At 42.8% G+C, this 16,715-nt stretch overlaps 1 protein-coding gene across 3 annotated transcripts; it reads right to left on the reverse strand.

The window, feature by feature from the left end:
- Positions 1 to 1,818: 1,818 nt before the first annotated feature.
- stk40 (serine/threonine kinase 40) lies at positions 1,819 to 16,303 on the reverse strand. 3 transcript variants are annotated; one of them, XM_053881420.1, is made up of 11 exons: positions 16,108 to 16,303; positions 12,071 to 12,195; positions 10,991 to 11,076; positions 10,439 to 10,582; positions 10,130 to 10,354; positions 9,773 to 9,825; positions 6,572 to 6,687; positions 4,933 to 5,077; positions 4,588 to 4,707; positions 4,427 to 4,511; positions 1,819 to 4,260 (listed from the first exon to the last, which is right to left on the reverse strand). In XM_053881420.1, the coding sequence occupies exons 2-11, from the start codon at positions 12,186 to 12,188 to the stop codon at positions 4,042 to 4,044; spliced, it is 1,311 nt and encodes a 436-aa protein (XP_053737395.1). In that variant the 5' UTR covers positions 12,189 to 12,195; positions 16,108 to 16,303; the 3' UTR covers positions 1,819 to 4,041. The 3 variants fall into 3 exon arrangements, with proteins under 3 accessions (XP_053737395.1, XP_053737394.1, XP_053737396.1); XM_053881419.1 differs by lacking the exon at positions 16,108 to 16,303 and adding an exon at positions 14,781 to 15,370; XM_053881421.1 differs by lacking the exon at positions 16,108 to 16,303 and adding an exon at positions 14,492 to 14,682.
- Between the last annotated feature and the right edge of the window lie 412 nt (positions 16,304 to 16,715).

Below are 16,715 nucleotides of genomic sequence, written 5' to 3' on the forward strand. Positions count from 1 at the left end.
TCAGATAAAGAAGCAGACTCAAAAGAACTTCTTCATGATATCATTTTTACTGCAGGGGGCGCCGTGTGGTCGGCCCACAACAAAGTCTCCGTAGAACTGGTGGCACTTTTACAACATCTATTGCCGACGTCTGTGATGTGGCAGGGGAACATTTTTTACTGTTGCTGTCACTCTAAAAGTGTGCGGCAATACGGAAGACTGACTTCAAAGTTTCATGTTGACGGCAGTAAACTATAATGCGCTAAGGGTTTTGGCTAAAACCTCAAATAAACAGACTTGAATGTCAAATCAAATGCAGCAACCATGGATCCCGGCAGTGTGTTTAGGTGGTCACCTAAATGTATTCCTCAGAGAAAGGCCTGGCGAAGAGGTGGGAGGTGATGTAGACACGCATTTTGAATCAAATAAAAAAGTGTCCTTAAATTGGCCATAAGAATACACAGCTTCAGGCGCAAAAGCTTTTACCAAACTGGAGTTCAACAGTTCAGAGAGTGAAGTAGCAGCTGGGGTTTCACACACTCCACGTTCCTCGTGTACTTCTCAGCTTCAAAACTCATTTTGAGAACAGACACTTCTCATTTCTGCTACCAGTTAAACGCATGGAATCAGCGCACATCTGGAAGCCGCCGTCTCTTATTTAGCTTGAGTCCGGCTGGACTGATCCTGCTCTTCCCCGCTCAGCGGAGCCAATTAAGCCGAAGCATTGCAGATGTCTGACGTAGTTTTCAATCAACACTTTAATTTGTTTGACACATGGTTCTGGGGATGGAGCTCCTCCACACCAGCTGCTTGTAGTTAAGGAAGACAAAACATCTGGGAGGCTGTGACCTCTGACATGCTTGAATTTGTCTCCCTCCACATTGTTTGGAACAAGTTCTGCATTGGTCTGGGCTGCCGAGCACAAACGCTCACTTTCCTCAAGTCATTTATTTATACATTCAGTCTAATACATGACTCTTCTGAGTGAAGTCAAATCATTGAGGCACATCATTGTGCAGTTTCAAAGAAAAAAAAAGAAAAAAAACGAATCAATAAGACTGACCCCATTGCAAGACCTAAACATAAATCCTGTTATGTTGTACTTAAAGTCTTTAAGTCAAAGGCATTGAGTCTAAAGAAAAAGTGGAAAATACAATGTTTGTTCATATAAAGAACACGCTTCCTCTCAGTTTCCTAAATTGATATAAAAAATGTATTTCTAAAAATAATTCCTTGCATCCAATACTGGTACAAAAATCTGTCCTGTTTTTAATTCAAGGAGCTTGAGGTTTTTGTTTTTAAGTATGTGCAAAGATTAACCACCCCCCACACCGCCAAATAAATAAATAATCCAAAGCTGTTTGAATTAAAAATAAAGCAGTGTTGCAAAAAAAATGAAATGAAAATTTATATTTAAAAAAAATGTATAGAGCATGAAGTTGGGGAGTTAACTTTTAAACGACTATAAAAAGGAAATGAAAATCTGTATTATTGACTACATTTACCTGTCCTTTGGTTTTGTTGAAATAGTAGCAATTAAACACAAACATTTTAATAAAATAAAGCGATCTTTCTGACACAGAACAGTATCAGAGGCAGAGTCTGGCCGAGCAAACACAAAGTTGAGCGTTCCATATTCTCCAAATTCCTCACACAGGTTTCCCTCAGAATCTGCTGAGCTCATCATGTAAAAACACGGGCGCACGCGGCCATCAGAGCATTTCTGCTTTCTCCATCTACATGACGGTAAGAGCGCGCCCCCTACAGGCGAACCGAAGCACCCTCTCAAATACCACAACACAGCATTTTCTTCTTTTTTAAATATCAAAGTTTATTGCTGACATGCATGTAGAGATCTGATGAAGTACAAAAATATGTTTTTATACAAACGTGTTTATCATCTGTACAATTACGCAGTTTTTCAATGTATCTAGACGCCCGTTTCTGATCGAGCAGCTTTAATAACACATGATCCTACACAGAGTGTCCGGGTGAAGCAGTCAGCGAGCACGCTGGAAAAGTGTGGAAGAAAGTTTGAAAAAAAAAAAAAAAGGGGGGGGAAGAATTAAAGAGGAGAAATAGTTGATTCAATATCCAATTATGTTTGCCTGTCCAAATCATGCAACAGTTTCACCTCACATGACGCTCATGCTTCTGGAATCAGACTAACATTCAGTGTGGCACGACCCACAAGCTAGAACACTTTTCAAGAGGGCAAACAACATTAAAATCTATTGATCTGCATGTGGGGCGGAATTGTGACTCGTGGCATGAGACACTGCACAGAAACCACCGACAGCTACGACACGACCTCTTCTGATGAACTACAATACTGCTGTTGAACCACAAACTTCACATTGAGGTGGGAGAAAACCCTCGCGTTGCTAGTTTGGACTTAGATGTGGCTTTCAATTTATGACTACCTGTGTGTGTGTATCCTTAAAAAAAACTGCATTGTTGTGGTGTAATATTTACATACTGACCAGAGAGTGCAGTTTGTGTATTTAAAAACAAAAAACGTCTCGGAACATCTCACACACCATTTCCCAGTAAGGAATATGCAAAAGTCAGTCTAGTTAGTGTAGCTTGAGTCGACCACTGACTTTGTGATTGGAAAATGGAGGTGACAGTTGCTACTCTTAAGCTGTACACAAATGAAAATGGGGGGCAAAAAAAACAACCTTACTAGCATAAGTTAAGGAGGGGAAAGCCTTGTCATTGAACCCTAATGGTTGCAGTGATGAGCAAAGTTGACACCAAGGTGAGAATAAATAACTCAAATGAAGATGATTGATAAATATTCCAGCTGGATGGTGAAGTAAACGGAGGAAGAATAGAAACGCGAACAGTCACCAGCAGTTTTCCAGAGGATGCGCATTTCCATTGAGGATGTGGGGAGAATGTGTTGGAGCCATTGAGGAGCTGATGTGAAAGGGAACAAACCAACGAAAACTGAGGGCGGTGTATCATCTTAGGGATGAAGGGCAAGTACGAGCTCCAAAACATTCTTGTGTACACATCTGTTACCATCGAGCTACCTAGTAATCTGTCTACTTTTTAGAGAAGCAATAAAAGTGACTCCCATTCAGTTACCATTTAATCACAAAAAAAAAAAAAAAAAATCAACCTAAAAAAAAGTTGTAGTCTCACACTTCAGTTTCACCCCCCCGCCCCGACAATGGCTCTAACACATGATGATCACCCATGATGCCGGACAGCGACCACGGTCCAAGCGTGCTCTGGTTTCACAGTGTTTGCCGTGAAAGTGGGCCAGATAACAGAAGGTTGTAAAATAGCTTAAAGGCTCAGCCGCACGCACTCAAGGGTACAGAGACTGGATTGAAGAATTCACACTCGAACAGAGGGAGGGTGGTGGTCGACTGACGGCGTGTACCGGTTCCGTGGCTGTATTTTGTTTGAAGACATGATTTGGCATTGGAAACATGACGGCGCCACATAGTTTTAATGGCACTCAGGAAGATTTACCATCAATACGCCTTGGCATAGTTTCATTCTTGGCTTTGTGTCTTCCAGGTACCTCACAGTAGCTGCCTGGATGCTAAAAATAGATAGTCCACAGGGACGAGCTAAAGCAGACGCCTTCAATGTCAAAGGTCAGGGTAAAAATGCTACTGTCATTAAAAGCTTATTCGGTTCAAGGGAAACCCGACGGAAGGTTCCGGAGAGAGAGAACAGTAATGCTTTATGTCACCGGTGGTGTGGAGGCTCTGTTCCTGGTCGGGGAACGGCGAGCGATAGAAAACGTGGAGGAGGTAGATTTGATGTTGCAGACCTGACTGGGTCAGATCTGCGGAGGAACCAGTGAGAGAGGGTAAGATCGGTGACTGGACCAGCAATGGTGTAATGGAGAGGAAATGGGCTTGCTACGTGACCCTGTATTCAGGGGACCAGGGCGAGGTGGGCTGTTGCTGGAGCAGAGGAGGAGGATGGGATGCCACTCTGCTCCAGCTCAGTTCCTCCCCAATCCCACCTTCAACCTGGCCTGGAAGTTCAGTGAGGCCCACACAGTCCAGCGACCTCTTTCACCGGGGCGACGGAGGATTATTTGCGAAGGAAACGTTGAGCCAATATGGCTGCGTCCAAGGGGCTGACGGGCTGCGCGTCTTGACCCAGTCGCCTCACAGGCGGGAGGCTGCCAAACTGCCGCTTGGTGAGGAAGCTCTTGGCCTCGTGGATAGTGATCTTCTCTTCGGCAAGCAACAGCTGCTGACGCATGTAGTTCTCAAACTCGTACTGTGAAGACTCTTCGATCGCCTTGGCCTGCAGCAAACCACAACATCCACTGATCAGAATCATCGTGGGGCAGGAGATGTACAAAGCCTTATTCAACCCGTCTTGATCGTCCACCGTAGTCACACCTGTCCTCTACATGAGACGTCCCTCTACATTCCTGTGTATTTTGTGGATGGAAGACAGACAATAGTACCTCTTGTAGGTGCTCCGGGTGATTGACTTGATCATCAATATCTGGGACAACCTGCAAGGGGCCGCTCATGGAGGAAACCGACTGCCTGTCGGACCAAACAAATGGTGCGGTTATTAAACTGCCATGCAAAGCGCTAATAGTCCAGCAGGGGGAGCGCTTACCACGATGCAATGATGGCACTGAGGGACTCCAGCACTTCTCCTGCAGTCAGCCTGTGCTGAGGATCCAGGACCAGCAGCTTTCGGATCAGGCACACAGTGTTCTCGGACACACGGCCATCTCTGACAACAGGCATCGAGAAAATGGAAGGCATGAACGACATTTTTCATCTGCCATCCTGCCTTTAGCTTCACCTGGAATGCCCTTTCATCTCCCTGTCTTGGTGCACTGTTTACATTCACTCATCATACAAAGGCAAGAACCATTTCATCTCAACCCACACATTCTGATACAGATCAAAACCAAAATATCTAGTATCATTCATCGCGATGTATTATGCCACTCACTCTGGGATGGTGTATTCAGCAGCCTTGATCTTTCGGAAGAGCTCTTGAGGTATGCTGTCATAAAAAGGGAACTGGCCATAAAGCATGGTGAACAAGACCACGCCGAGAGCCCACATGTCGCTGGGCTTGCCGCGGTATGGCCGACCTGCAAACAGGAAATTGGATCAATCGTTGTGTAAGAGCTTATGCAGACTCTTTTATCAACAGACAAGAGTTTTAAAGCATCAAAATAAGAAGAGAAACACCTTCTGCAGTGCCGAAAAGACTCTAAATTTGACCAGAGCTGCAGCGACAGTCAGTCCATGAAATGAAGGTTGAGTATCAGAGAAAAAAAATAAAGCAGTTTTACAACAATGCTGAGACCTTACTTTAGAATAAGTGAACGTGTTAAAGTAAATGATCAACTGCACCACCACGAGGTTGCCTCACTGGTATTCAGCTGAAGTGGATCAAAGACATGATTAAAATACATTTGCCCGAACAACGTCCACAACTTGCTCTGTGAGTGACTCAACACTGGTTTTCCAGATGCAGAATGTCAAACATTTCTACCATATACAGTATCCACTACACTCAGGAACATGTGCTCTCTAGAAAAAAATTACGAATGAGGGGAGCAGATTCATGATGATATTATACCATCTTTTAGATTCCTGTTCTTGTCACTATATTTGCATTTATATTAACATTCCTGGTGTTGAGACAGGTGGAGAAAAATCCACATGGCTTCTGCAGGTAAATGCCCGTCATCGGAAAATAATTCAATAAGATGAAGAGATAAAATGAAAGGTTATATAACCTGCTCACTGGAGGCAATTAAACTGTGCGACTCCAGGAGACTCGCTGTGGTGAGAGTCGGGCGGGCGGCACAGGCAATTGCGTTCAAGCTTGCAGCGCACACACACGGAGCGGGAGGGGGGGAGGTGGATGGGAGTAGTTCCCCGCTCATGACTCATCACTGCGTGAGTCACCGACTCTAAATTGTGTGGCTGTCACGTTAGACAAGCGCATGCACGCATACACACAGTATCTCGCTTTTGAAGCGCTGAAGGTGTAGCATTATCTACCATAGAGAGCGTTGTGGAATAAATAAGAGATGGCAAAAGCAAGAGTCCATTTCTTCTCAGAACATTTCCAGGGGAACCATTCAAAATCATTTCTGCTTTTCCAAGAAACAAGGCTTTCGCAGCGTGAGGAAAGTCACTTCCTTATTCGACAAATCGTGAGAAAATCCTAAACCATCTCGAACACTCAAACTGAAAGTAAGTAACAGGAAACGGTGTGTCCTTAATTTGTCCAAGATTGCGACAAGCCCCCTTTTTTAAGTGCAGTATCCGCACATCAACAAGATCGACTGCAATGTGTTGCATAACACGTGTGTGCCAGGAACTCATCTAGTCCAAAATCAACAACTGCACGGCCACTCATTACAGGAAATGGAGTCGGTGTTTAACCAGTGACGAAGAATCCACACATTCATATCAAACACACACACACACACAACAAGATTCATGGTGACAAACAGATAGATGTAAAGACTGGTGAAGAACACACTGTATTTTAGATATAAATTAAGCATTCATCATTTCCACTTCCAGTATCATGAGCAACTTTGGCAACAAAGAACGTTTTCACTCACCACTTAATACATCAGGGCTTATATATGCAGGACTTCCTCTCTGGTCTTTCAGCAGGTCTTCTTCACTCACCAGGTGTTTCCCCAAGCAGAAGTTGGTGATGGTGATTCGGTGGGTTCTTAAAAAAGAAAAGGACACTTTCGATAAGCATAAAAAGACGGTGCATTCACGAATACAATTTTTTTTGGTTTTGCTAGTCTTGAGAGGGCGCAACCACCAATACTTTCCTCACCAAATAATGTTTCATATCAATGCTTTTTTAACGTAGAATGAACTTTGACACTTAAATGAGTCAAATTCAGCTCACTGTCATCCTCCGTCCTTTTGGTTGAACTGGTTTATTCGGAAACAATGAGGTGTTCAAGGGTTTGTGTGACTCATCAAGATCACACGGCACAGCGAAACCAGGTTGCAATGAGTCCTAAACTTTGATTCAAATAAGATGAACCAGTGGAAAAAAATGGCCACCCACTGATCAAACATGAGTCAACCTGCTGCCTAGTGAAACTGATAATGATTCAAGGTAGGACGCTCAAAATCCGCAATTAAATAACTGAGCAAATATGCATGTCTTACTGGAGTGTGGTGGTAAAAGCCAAAGTGAGTGTATGGTCATGTGTATAATGGTGAGCACTGAAGCATCTGACAGAGCCATCACAAGAGACATTCGTCAGCACAGAGAAGATGGTCTGTTGATGTTAAAACTTTAATCACATGAAGCCTTACATGAGACAAAAGCTAAGCGATCCCTGTGGTCAAAACTTCAGATGTATATACAGTAAACAAGGGCTGAAGGGACAAAGGGATTTCCAAAGACTGCACACATAAAAGCGAGGTCTATTCTTTTGTCGGCGTACATCGCGATGCATGCAGCTATTCATGCATTGGAGAAAGAGCAAATGAAAATTGCATGTTTGCCTCGTGAGGTAAGGTTCCCAGAGGACTGAAGACATCACACAGTCTCTGCTTCCAAGTCATGTGATCTCAGGGAGGCAGGAAACCAGAAACCTGGTGACCTCCTGCCACAAACATAATGCTGAAACTAAACCAGTTGTAAACAAAATGTCACATAATAATAAACAAATATATAAAGATAATTTTTGACGTCCTACTTAATGACTGCATGAACTACTGAACAGATTTATTTATTTATTTTTTAGGACTAAAATAACGATAACAATCGGGTTCTAAGACAATAATAAAAAGTGGTTGAAGATTTTTGAATTTATTTTGTGCGCACTTTGTCCAGTTGAGGCGTACTCTGTGCTGAAATGCATATCCTGACCTAGAAATGTTTAAAGTAACAAGAATAGTCATGTGACACTTATATAGGTATAATTAAAATAAACAATGCATTCCTCTCTTCAATAAATCTGACATCTAACATTTTGCAGTGGAATTTTGAACTTCTCCAAGGTCTAATCAACACAGACCAGCCTGTTGGTGTTCCGGCACAGTAAAACAAATAACAGCTGAGAAATAGCGTAGTAAAAACTCAGACTGAAGCGTACAGCTTTATTTTGCTGCATTTTGTGCAGTGTTTACTGGGTTGGATAAGCTCTCTACAGATACTAGCCTAGAGCAAAATTCTAGTCCGGTAGCAACCTCTGAGTCATCCAAACTTGTTGACAAACAAGACAAACATGCAGACCTCCAAATAGTCCTGCTGAAGTGCTTTAACCAAAACTTCACAAATAAGCCGACACTGAAAAAAAAAAATACCAAAATGGTTTTCTAGGGTAGGGCATACTTTTGGACAAGATATTAATGTATACAAATCCCATGTTGTGGGAACATTATTAACAAATATTTCATTGACAATAGCTTTGTTTTAAATCAAAGCACACTCATGAGACACAGAAGTTAAATCAGTCTGAACAGAAATTAGTTTCGGTTTCACACGCCTTTCAAAATGGAAGACTGTTATTCAAGCTGACTCCATTATTTAGGCGTTTCGAGGAAGTTATTACACTACCAACACACAGTGAGAGATGCTGCAGATTGATTTACAACATCCTGCTTTCACAAGAGATTGCTGTGCAGAGGGGAAATAACATCACAGATGCCTGAACTGCTGAGTGTCATAGACATCTGTATTTTGAGTGATGGCGATTTTGCACAATCTTCTGTGTGCAGAGTGGAAGGGCATCAGACAAAACAAGGCTGTAAGCAAAATTTGATACAGGAAACAAAAAGGAAATAGAAGAAAGGGAGGTGATAAGGGATAATAAAAGGTGACAGGGGCTGGAAAAACAAATTTCATGATGAAGTATGGAAGCACTCGAGGAAGACTGAGTGAGACTGTGCGATTGCCTGTGTATGACGTGCATGGTGGTGTGAGTCAGCTTTGAGCTATGGGGCCTTTGGCAGGCCTCTTCTTTGTCTCCAGCTGGGACGAAGTGTTCTACTCTGTCTAGAACTCCCTCCTCCCCTCAACCAAAACACACCGGTTTCATCACAACCAGACTACTGCAGCTACTCCTGGTCGGGGTCATCGGGCTCAAGCCTCAGGGAAACAATGGATTTGGTCAAAAATAAATAAAACACAGGAACATGTGAGTGAATGAACTTGCATGCAGGGTGGATGACTCAGTACATGGTGTTACAACTCATCACACACACATGTACGGCCAGTTTTGAGTGAGCGCAGTTTCATCTACTACAGTGTTAACATGACCGATGTACTACTGTGTTTTCAATTTCACATCACCCTCCTCATAGGGTGACACATACCAGATATTGTAGCAAATAACTGAAGGCTAGTTTTGAAGTACCAGGAGGAAAATATGTACCAAATCGCAGGATAACTCACTGACTGCTGGTGCCAACTACCAAGCCATATAATCTTTTCTCCTCACCAGCCTGCAACCCACCTTCCCAATCTATCCACGTGGAATGCATCATCAGCATTTACACGACCCGCAGCGTAAGGTCGTGGAGCCTTTCACAAAAGAGTGTGGCTTTGGATTTCTAAACACGTTTAGTTAGGGTATGTGACCCTAGCTCGGGTTCAAAGCCAAGTGTACATCAGACGCATGCTGCTGGAACCATGAGAGTGCTCGCTCACACACTCTCCCACCTACACACAAGCACACAAGTGGAGGCAGAAGCACTTCCTGGCAAGCTAAAATGACTAACCACATCTCATGAGAAAGATCACTCTTCGTGACCATTCCCAACACATGAACCCCATGTGGTCTCACCGTTTGTTTAGCACCATGTTTCCAAGCTTCAGGTCTCTGTGCACAATGTTTTTCTGCAGACAGAAGAGAAAAAAGAGACACATTATGTTCAGAGTCCATAGTTGGTATCAAAACAATCATTGTTCCTGGGTGTGGCCCGCTGGGATGGGAAATGAGTCATCACAGGAAGAAAGCATACAAACAACATCAGAGAAAAATCAGCACAAAATGATTTTACAACATCATCACTTTTGATTTTGTGCTGCACACTCAAATTAAACACGTTTAAGGTCAGTTATTCTTACATCTGCTTAATCCAAATAAATATTGCATAAAAAGACAAATATGACAGGGTCCCACCAACATGTGACAACTCACCTTGTGAAGGGCTTCGACCACACGCACAACGTCATAGAAAATGACGATGGCCTCGCGCTCGCTGAGACGCTTCTCCTTGATCACATAATGCTGGAGGTTTATCAGGTCTGCAGTCTTGTCGCTGAAGTCGTGAGCGCACAGGCAGTCTAGCACCAGGCAGATCCTCTTCTTCATCTTTCGCACCTTGTTAGCTTCCATGTCTTCAACTATTTCATATGCTCGATCCTTGAGAACGAGAAGCAGGAGTCACTTGACATTTTTCAATCGGTGCGCCATCAAGTGAAAAAGCTGACAGATTTGTGGATGTACCTGGAAGAGGCCATGGTGGTGGACCACACCGTCCTGGTTGTGCAGCAAAGAAAGTAGCGAGTACTCTGTGTGTAGCAGCATCTTCCCCTGTCGCTCCTCTTGTGTCTCCCCAGCAGCATCCACACGCTCTTCTAGTGTCAGGATCTAATGAAGACAAGGCAATCCAAAATTATGTCATGTGGTTATTGCAAAAGCAAATCCAATATAACATCGACTGAAACACAATGGTCTGACAAAATATATTTACCATTTTATTTGCCATCACAAGTCCAGATGAGTTGTCACTTGGGTGACTAACTAGACATATGAGCAGACTCTAAATGGCCACAGGGGTTAGAAGTCAACATTCCAGATGGGCAAAAAAACTTCCACCTTACATTCTTTTTCATTAGTCTTCCTTTTGTACCTGACAGCCAATAGCCCCAATAATGCAATTGCATAGGCCACATTGAAAAAGAGGGCTTGCAATGTTGACAAAGCCTGGTCAATAGTTCAAATGGCAAGAGGTTTATGAAGAATACATACAATACAAAGTTTAGTTTTTCCACTTACTTTGAGCTGATAGAAATCATCTGTGCCATCTTTCCGAGCCAAACACTGGACTATACTGGGGACTGGTGAGTTGCCCAGACGAGGCCCTGCAAGCGTAAGAAGAACAGCTGCATGACCAAAAGGCAGAGAATGTTTGCTCTCACTGCTCATCAGACTGCATTCATCCACCAACACTCGACGGTGTGACGTTTTTATTTCACACTTCTCACTAACACATGTCCACATGTACGCATGAGTCACGGGAATCAACTGAGAAATTCTGTTTCACACTGTGTGAAAAACTACGTATTTCTAATCTCCTGTTCGGCTTCTGCATTGCTGTTGGTTCCCTTCAAATAAATGTAAACCATCTTGTCATCCCCGTCCGGTAAGCAACATTAAAATAAGCACTGTAATTGACATAGCAGGTTAATATTCAAAGAAACAATACTCCATATAAAATAGTTTTTAGGATGTTTTCAAGGTTCAATGGGCTACAAGTGATCGCCATTTTCTCTTCAAGATGGGCAGTGTATAATTGTGTGTAAACAGATTTGCTTTCGTCCTGTAGATTAAACTAACCATCTTGATATTTGAGAATTTTATTTCCACCAACCATATAAATTTGTTTTTAATGTGACTGACCTTTTCAACTTTTATTTTTTGACCAGAAAACAGCATTTATATATTCTCCTGTTGGCCGAGAAATGTGCTTAATTGTTACCTGTCCATTGCACATTTTTTATTTACGCTTTTGATATGGATTCAAAACACATGACCTCATATATTAATGTGAGAATATTTTATCGACTTCATATGGCACTAAAACTGTTGTAAAACACGAGGGCAGCAGCTTTCACTGCAACACATCTCACCTATTTAACTAATAAACATAGACCTCTCTGGTCGATGTCATAGGGATCAGCCACATTCTTTACATTCTTGCCTCAGGACAACTCACGCAGACACCCCACAAATTGCACACTCAAGACACACAAATGCTACTGACGTTTTAGACACAAACTTGACTTACTGAAACAATGCGCAGAGAAGACACTGTTTGAGTAAAAAAGACCAGGAGAGTGCACATCACTTCCTTACCAAGAATGAATGGCCCAGCTCTCTTAGCGTTACTGCCGGAAATCCCAGGACATTGCAGCTTGTTGGCCCTGCCTGTAGTATCTCCAGCACCCCTGTCCGAGGAACGCCGCTTGGACATGCTGAGGCTGTGAAAGACGATAGATCTGATGAGAGTCCAAATCAAAGAGTCATGAGGATGTAACAAGAATCATTGGACATGCTGTGGAAAGAAATTCAACTTCAAACAGTCTCCTAAAGTGAAGTAGAAACCAGCCCGATTCCTGCAGGGTGGAAGGGAGAATAAGCAGAGGTAACCTCAAGGGCAGCTCCTCCTCACACATTTAAATATCCCACCCACACATTTACCAACACCTCAGCAAGAATGTGAGACCATTACAGCTCCATTCAAAATAATGCCTGCTGGTGTTACTGGTGACACCTCTGATTTAATCTCCCAGTCACACAAGGCACACTGTGCCAGAGGCTTCCATTTAAATAGATTTCATGTAAATGCATCACATCATCGTGAGACCAGGACAGAGAGTCCTTCAAGTGTGTCTCCATATTTGACACGATTTGGTTTTACCGACTGCTGCATTCGATGTTCAGCAAATCCTTTTGGTCTTAATCTCCACGTTTTATCTGAAAATCTGTACAACCAGCTTATCTTCAGATGGCCGGCCTATGAAAGGAACACTTGCATGTGAACAAGGCTGACACATGCAGCCGCACCAACAAGCCTTGCCCTTTCATGATGATAAGAAAGTAGTGGAGCAACATGCAAAAAGAACCAGCAAGACCATGACACATCATTAGAAAATGTACTCCAACCGGAATGCAAATTTACCACCATGAGTTCCACAGTTCAAGAAGTCTGCTTTACGTGGCGGTACAGAATTCCTATGTGATGAAATCTCATCTGTTTCCCGTAACAAGAAAGGAAGTAGCGCTTTGGAATGAGCAGTGAGATCAACCCAAAATTTGCATACACATTTCAAAGGCAACAAGAAAACGAAAAGGAATCACACGAGTAGTTTACTCCAGTAAAGAGTGGTAAGTGGCTCACACATTTCAAAGTTTCTGACTTAGGACAATAAAATACTTCCCGCACTCCAGTATACAGATCCTCAGCACAGTACTCAATAACAGAACAGCATGCAAAAAAACAGTATGCAGTAACATTAAATGGCTGGTTGCGTTCCTTTTTTTACTCGATTGAGAACTAGATGAAAGTTTGATGTGTGCGTGCAGGTTTAGCTACCCAGAGCAACAAGAACAGCAGATGTTACCAAATTTCAACAGAGCCTTCAGTCGTTTGCAACGCTGAAATGTCAGTGCCAAAGTGCACAGTCCAGTGCAAAATTGACGACCACGAGATCGCTGCTTGACTTAATACCACAAAAATCTCTGGGAAACACAGCACCAATATAAAATATCTTCAGAAGTGTCATCCAACACTCAAGCATCGTGTTGTCATTATCAGATATACCTTCATGGGTCTGCTCTGAAGTAAGTTGATTGAAGGATTCAATTATTGATGGAAATTTACTGTTGTATACTTAACAGCGACATGTGTGAGGTCTAGTCAAAAGGGGTGAGAAAGACAACAAATCACAACTTCATTCCTCTTTAATCATCCATACAAATGGAGGAGGATGAAAGAAACAATCCAGCGCCACACAGATAAAAAGTGACTTCTACTCAGCTACTACAGTAGCTCAAGACTATTCAAAACTATTAAGAATAAATGAAACTTGTAACAAGAGGTTCTTTAAACCTATCACATTGTTACATCGTACGTGCTCCACCCCATAACCCGACCTCCCCCTCTCAGAAAAAACAAAACAAAAAAACAATCCATTCGTGATTCATGCTTGCGCTCTTATTTTGTACCACCAGCCAGTTGGCATTTTAGCACAGTTGGCAGTCAGAGCAGGCTGGTATGAATTCTCACTTCCATGAGGCTTTTTTTGATCCCAGACAGCAGACAGTGTCATCATCACTGTCTCTTGCCCATCTGTCTCCAGCTACACGAGTCATCACTCACTGCGTCTGATGAGCTGAGGGGTCTGACAGCGTTTGTTGCGCAAGCTGAAGTGACACGAGTCACGTTGCTGATAGCAAGCAAGCACTTCGCAGGAAAAACCTCTAAGCAGGACACGCAAGAGCACTGTGAAGATAAACATGCATTGTAATGTCATCCATGACCACCTATCAAAAGCCGAGTACTGCTACTTTGGCAGCCAACACATCACATCTCAAGGGACATCCTCACTTCCTGTGTGCAGTCTCTGGTTTAAGCACATTATGTGGGTGTCACAAATAAAGTATATTGCAATCCGTTTCATCCATGACTACAAAGTGGCAGACTAGTCAAAGCGCCAAACACCATCATCTGAGCATTAAAGGGCACAAGGGAGCAATAGAGAGAATTCAAATTACCTGTTATCATATGTCCTTAGGACACAAATCAACTTAAAAATGTGTCCAAAAATAGCTATAATAAAGATACAATCGGAAATTGAATGGCAGATAGCATTTGCATTAATACATCCAGCTTGTTTAACATAAAACTACACTTATCCATGCACCATGGACTTGTATCTGAAACTGGGGCATGACATAGGGGCTATTCATCCAGTGACTAAACACCAAAGTGTTAAGCTGCAAAGCCAACCCCTTGAAACATTTGAAAAGCAAAGGTCATTCCAACCAACTAATGCACACCGACCTAGATGACATCAGTGCGATGACAGTGCACAACTACCCTTTTCTGACAGTGCCGCGCCTCCTTGCTCAGCCAGCGATCTTGAGAGCACGACCGCCTCTGACTGTACCGCTGGGAGGACGAGAACAGATACAGTCTCTGAATCATATCACACAAAAAAGGAGGCGAGAGACACTTCTGTGCCTACGAGACATGTGGGATCCTTAAATAGTATCAGAACAAATAGATGTCCTCGAGAACTGCCCACCGCCACGCTCCACGCCACCCGTCTAGAAATGCAAATGTAGCTGGCACCAAAAAAGCAACGAGTCATAATTGCTGATTGATATCCAATTACACTCTAACTCAAGCAGCCTACTCAGTAGATGCTAAAAATAACTGCACACACGTAAAAATAACTCTTTACATGTAGATCTAAACAACTAACAGTTGTTGCATTAATAAATATCAGCTGTACAAGCCTGTTGCAAACAGCTGGTCAATCCAAACAGTTACCTGATAAAGGGAATGTATTTGTTAATAACAGGGCGACAAATGGAATCAAAACTAAATGCAGTAACTGTTTTCGGACTATGGAGGTCAGCATACACAACCAGGACCAAATAACTCAGCTGTTCTGCTGATCTTAAAGCTGCACCAAACCCATGTGCTATTCAGGAAATTTTAAAAAGGCTCTCGAAATACACAATACCTTTTATTAAACTAAGCAGTGCTTCCATGTTTCACATCATAAATACATTAAATAGAATGCAGAACTTTAATGACTGCAGCGTATCAAAAACAAACTTAAACCAAGAGATAAAAAGATCAAAGTGTCAACATTGGCGGTTGTTTCATTTACGAAAGCACAAGCGCTATATCTATTGTAAGTGGAATTAGATCACTGCGGTGGAGTTAAAAGGACCGCATGATTAGAACACGTTTGCCAACTACACGGTTGACTTCAGCCGACTGAAACGAGGCATAAATCATATTTAGCTGAATATATTTAATCTGGAAGCACATGACGAAGTTAAACACGACCTGCGGGTTATATTTAAATCCAACCGGTCATGTGTGCACGGAGTTATTCACACGGGGAAGCCGACTGAATTCCACGGCTACAGCCAACCGGCCACACAAAGGGAGACAGACTCGACACCAGGATTTTCGGTGCTGGTTATAAAGTGTGGCAGTTAAACCTTCGAGTCACCTCGGCGCATTTTGCTCGGGTTGCTTGGTTCCAAGCACCGGGCGAGGACGACACCGCGCCAGCCGAGAGGCCATTTAAACAAAGTACATTACAGCTGGATAGCTTTGCCAGGAAGCTAGTAGCAACCTCGTCGCTTACCTCGAGCCAAAACCACCGCTTAAAAGTCCGCCTTGTCGGTCTACAACATGGGCATTTCTGGGGCAACTGCGGCAATGGGAATATGAAGTCCCCCAATCGAAGCTTTGCTATCGGTTGGTCTAGTTTCTGGAGCCGAGTAGAGCCATTAAGGAAAAGCCTCCGCTCTTCGCTAATCGCATCTTTCCACAGCGACAGCGCCACCTGACAACGGAAATGACGCACATACTTGTGTGATCGACAGCTGGATTCGACCAATAAGGACGCACATACCACGTTTTTTTTCCTCCTAGTAAATATTTCTAAACTGATGATGAAACTATTTCTGACTGAAATGTGATTACGTCATTTATTTTTCCACGAATATGTGATCCGGGGAGTTGGATGGAATCGTGAAACATATGAGAAATATTGGAACACATCACATTAATTCGCCATTAGATATTACTACATACGTTGACATGCTTGGGTAAAATAAATTAAATCAGGACGAAAAACAACGTATATGTGGTTGAAAAATAGGATGTAAAACAAATATCGAGAATTCAATTAACAAATGTTGAAATCCCAAGACTGAATATAATTTTGAAATGTGTCTGTGTCTTTCCTCA

Source organism: Synchiropus splendidus, chromosome 12, assembly GCF_027744825.2.
Source record: "Synchiropus splendidus isolate RoL2022-P1 chromosome 12, RoL_Sspl_1.0, whole genome shotgun sequence".
Taxonomy (NCBI): Eukaryota; Metazoa; Chordata; class Actinopteri; order Syngnathiformes; family Callionymidae; genus Synchiropus; species Synchiropus splendidus.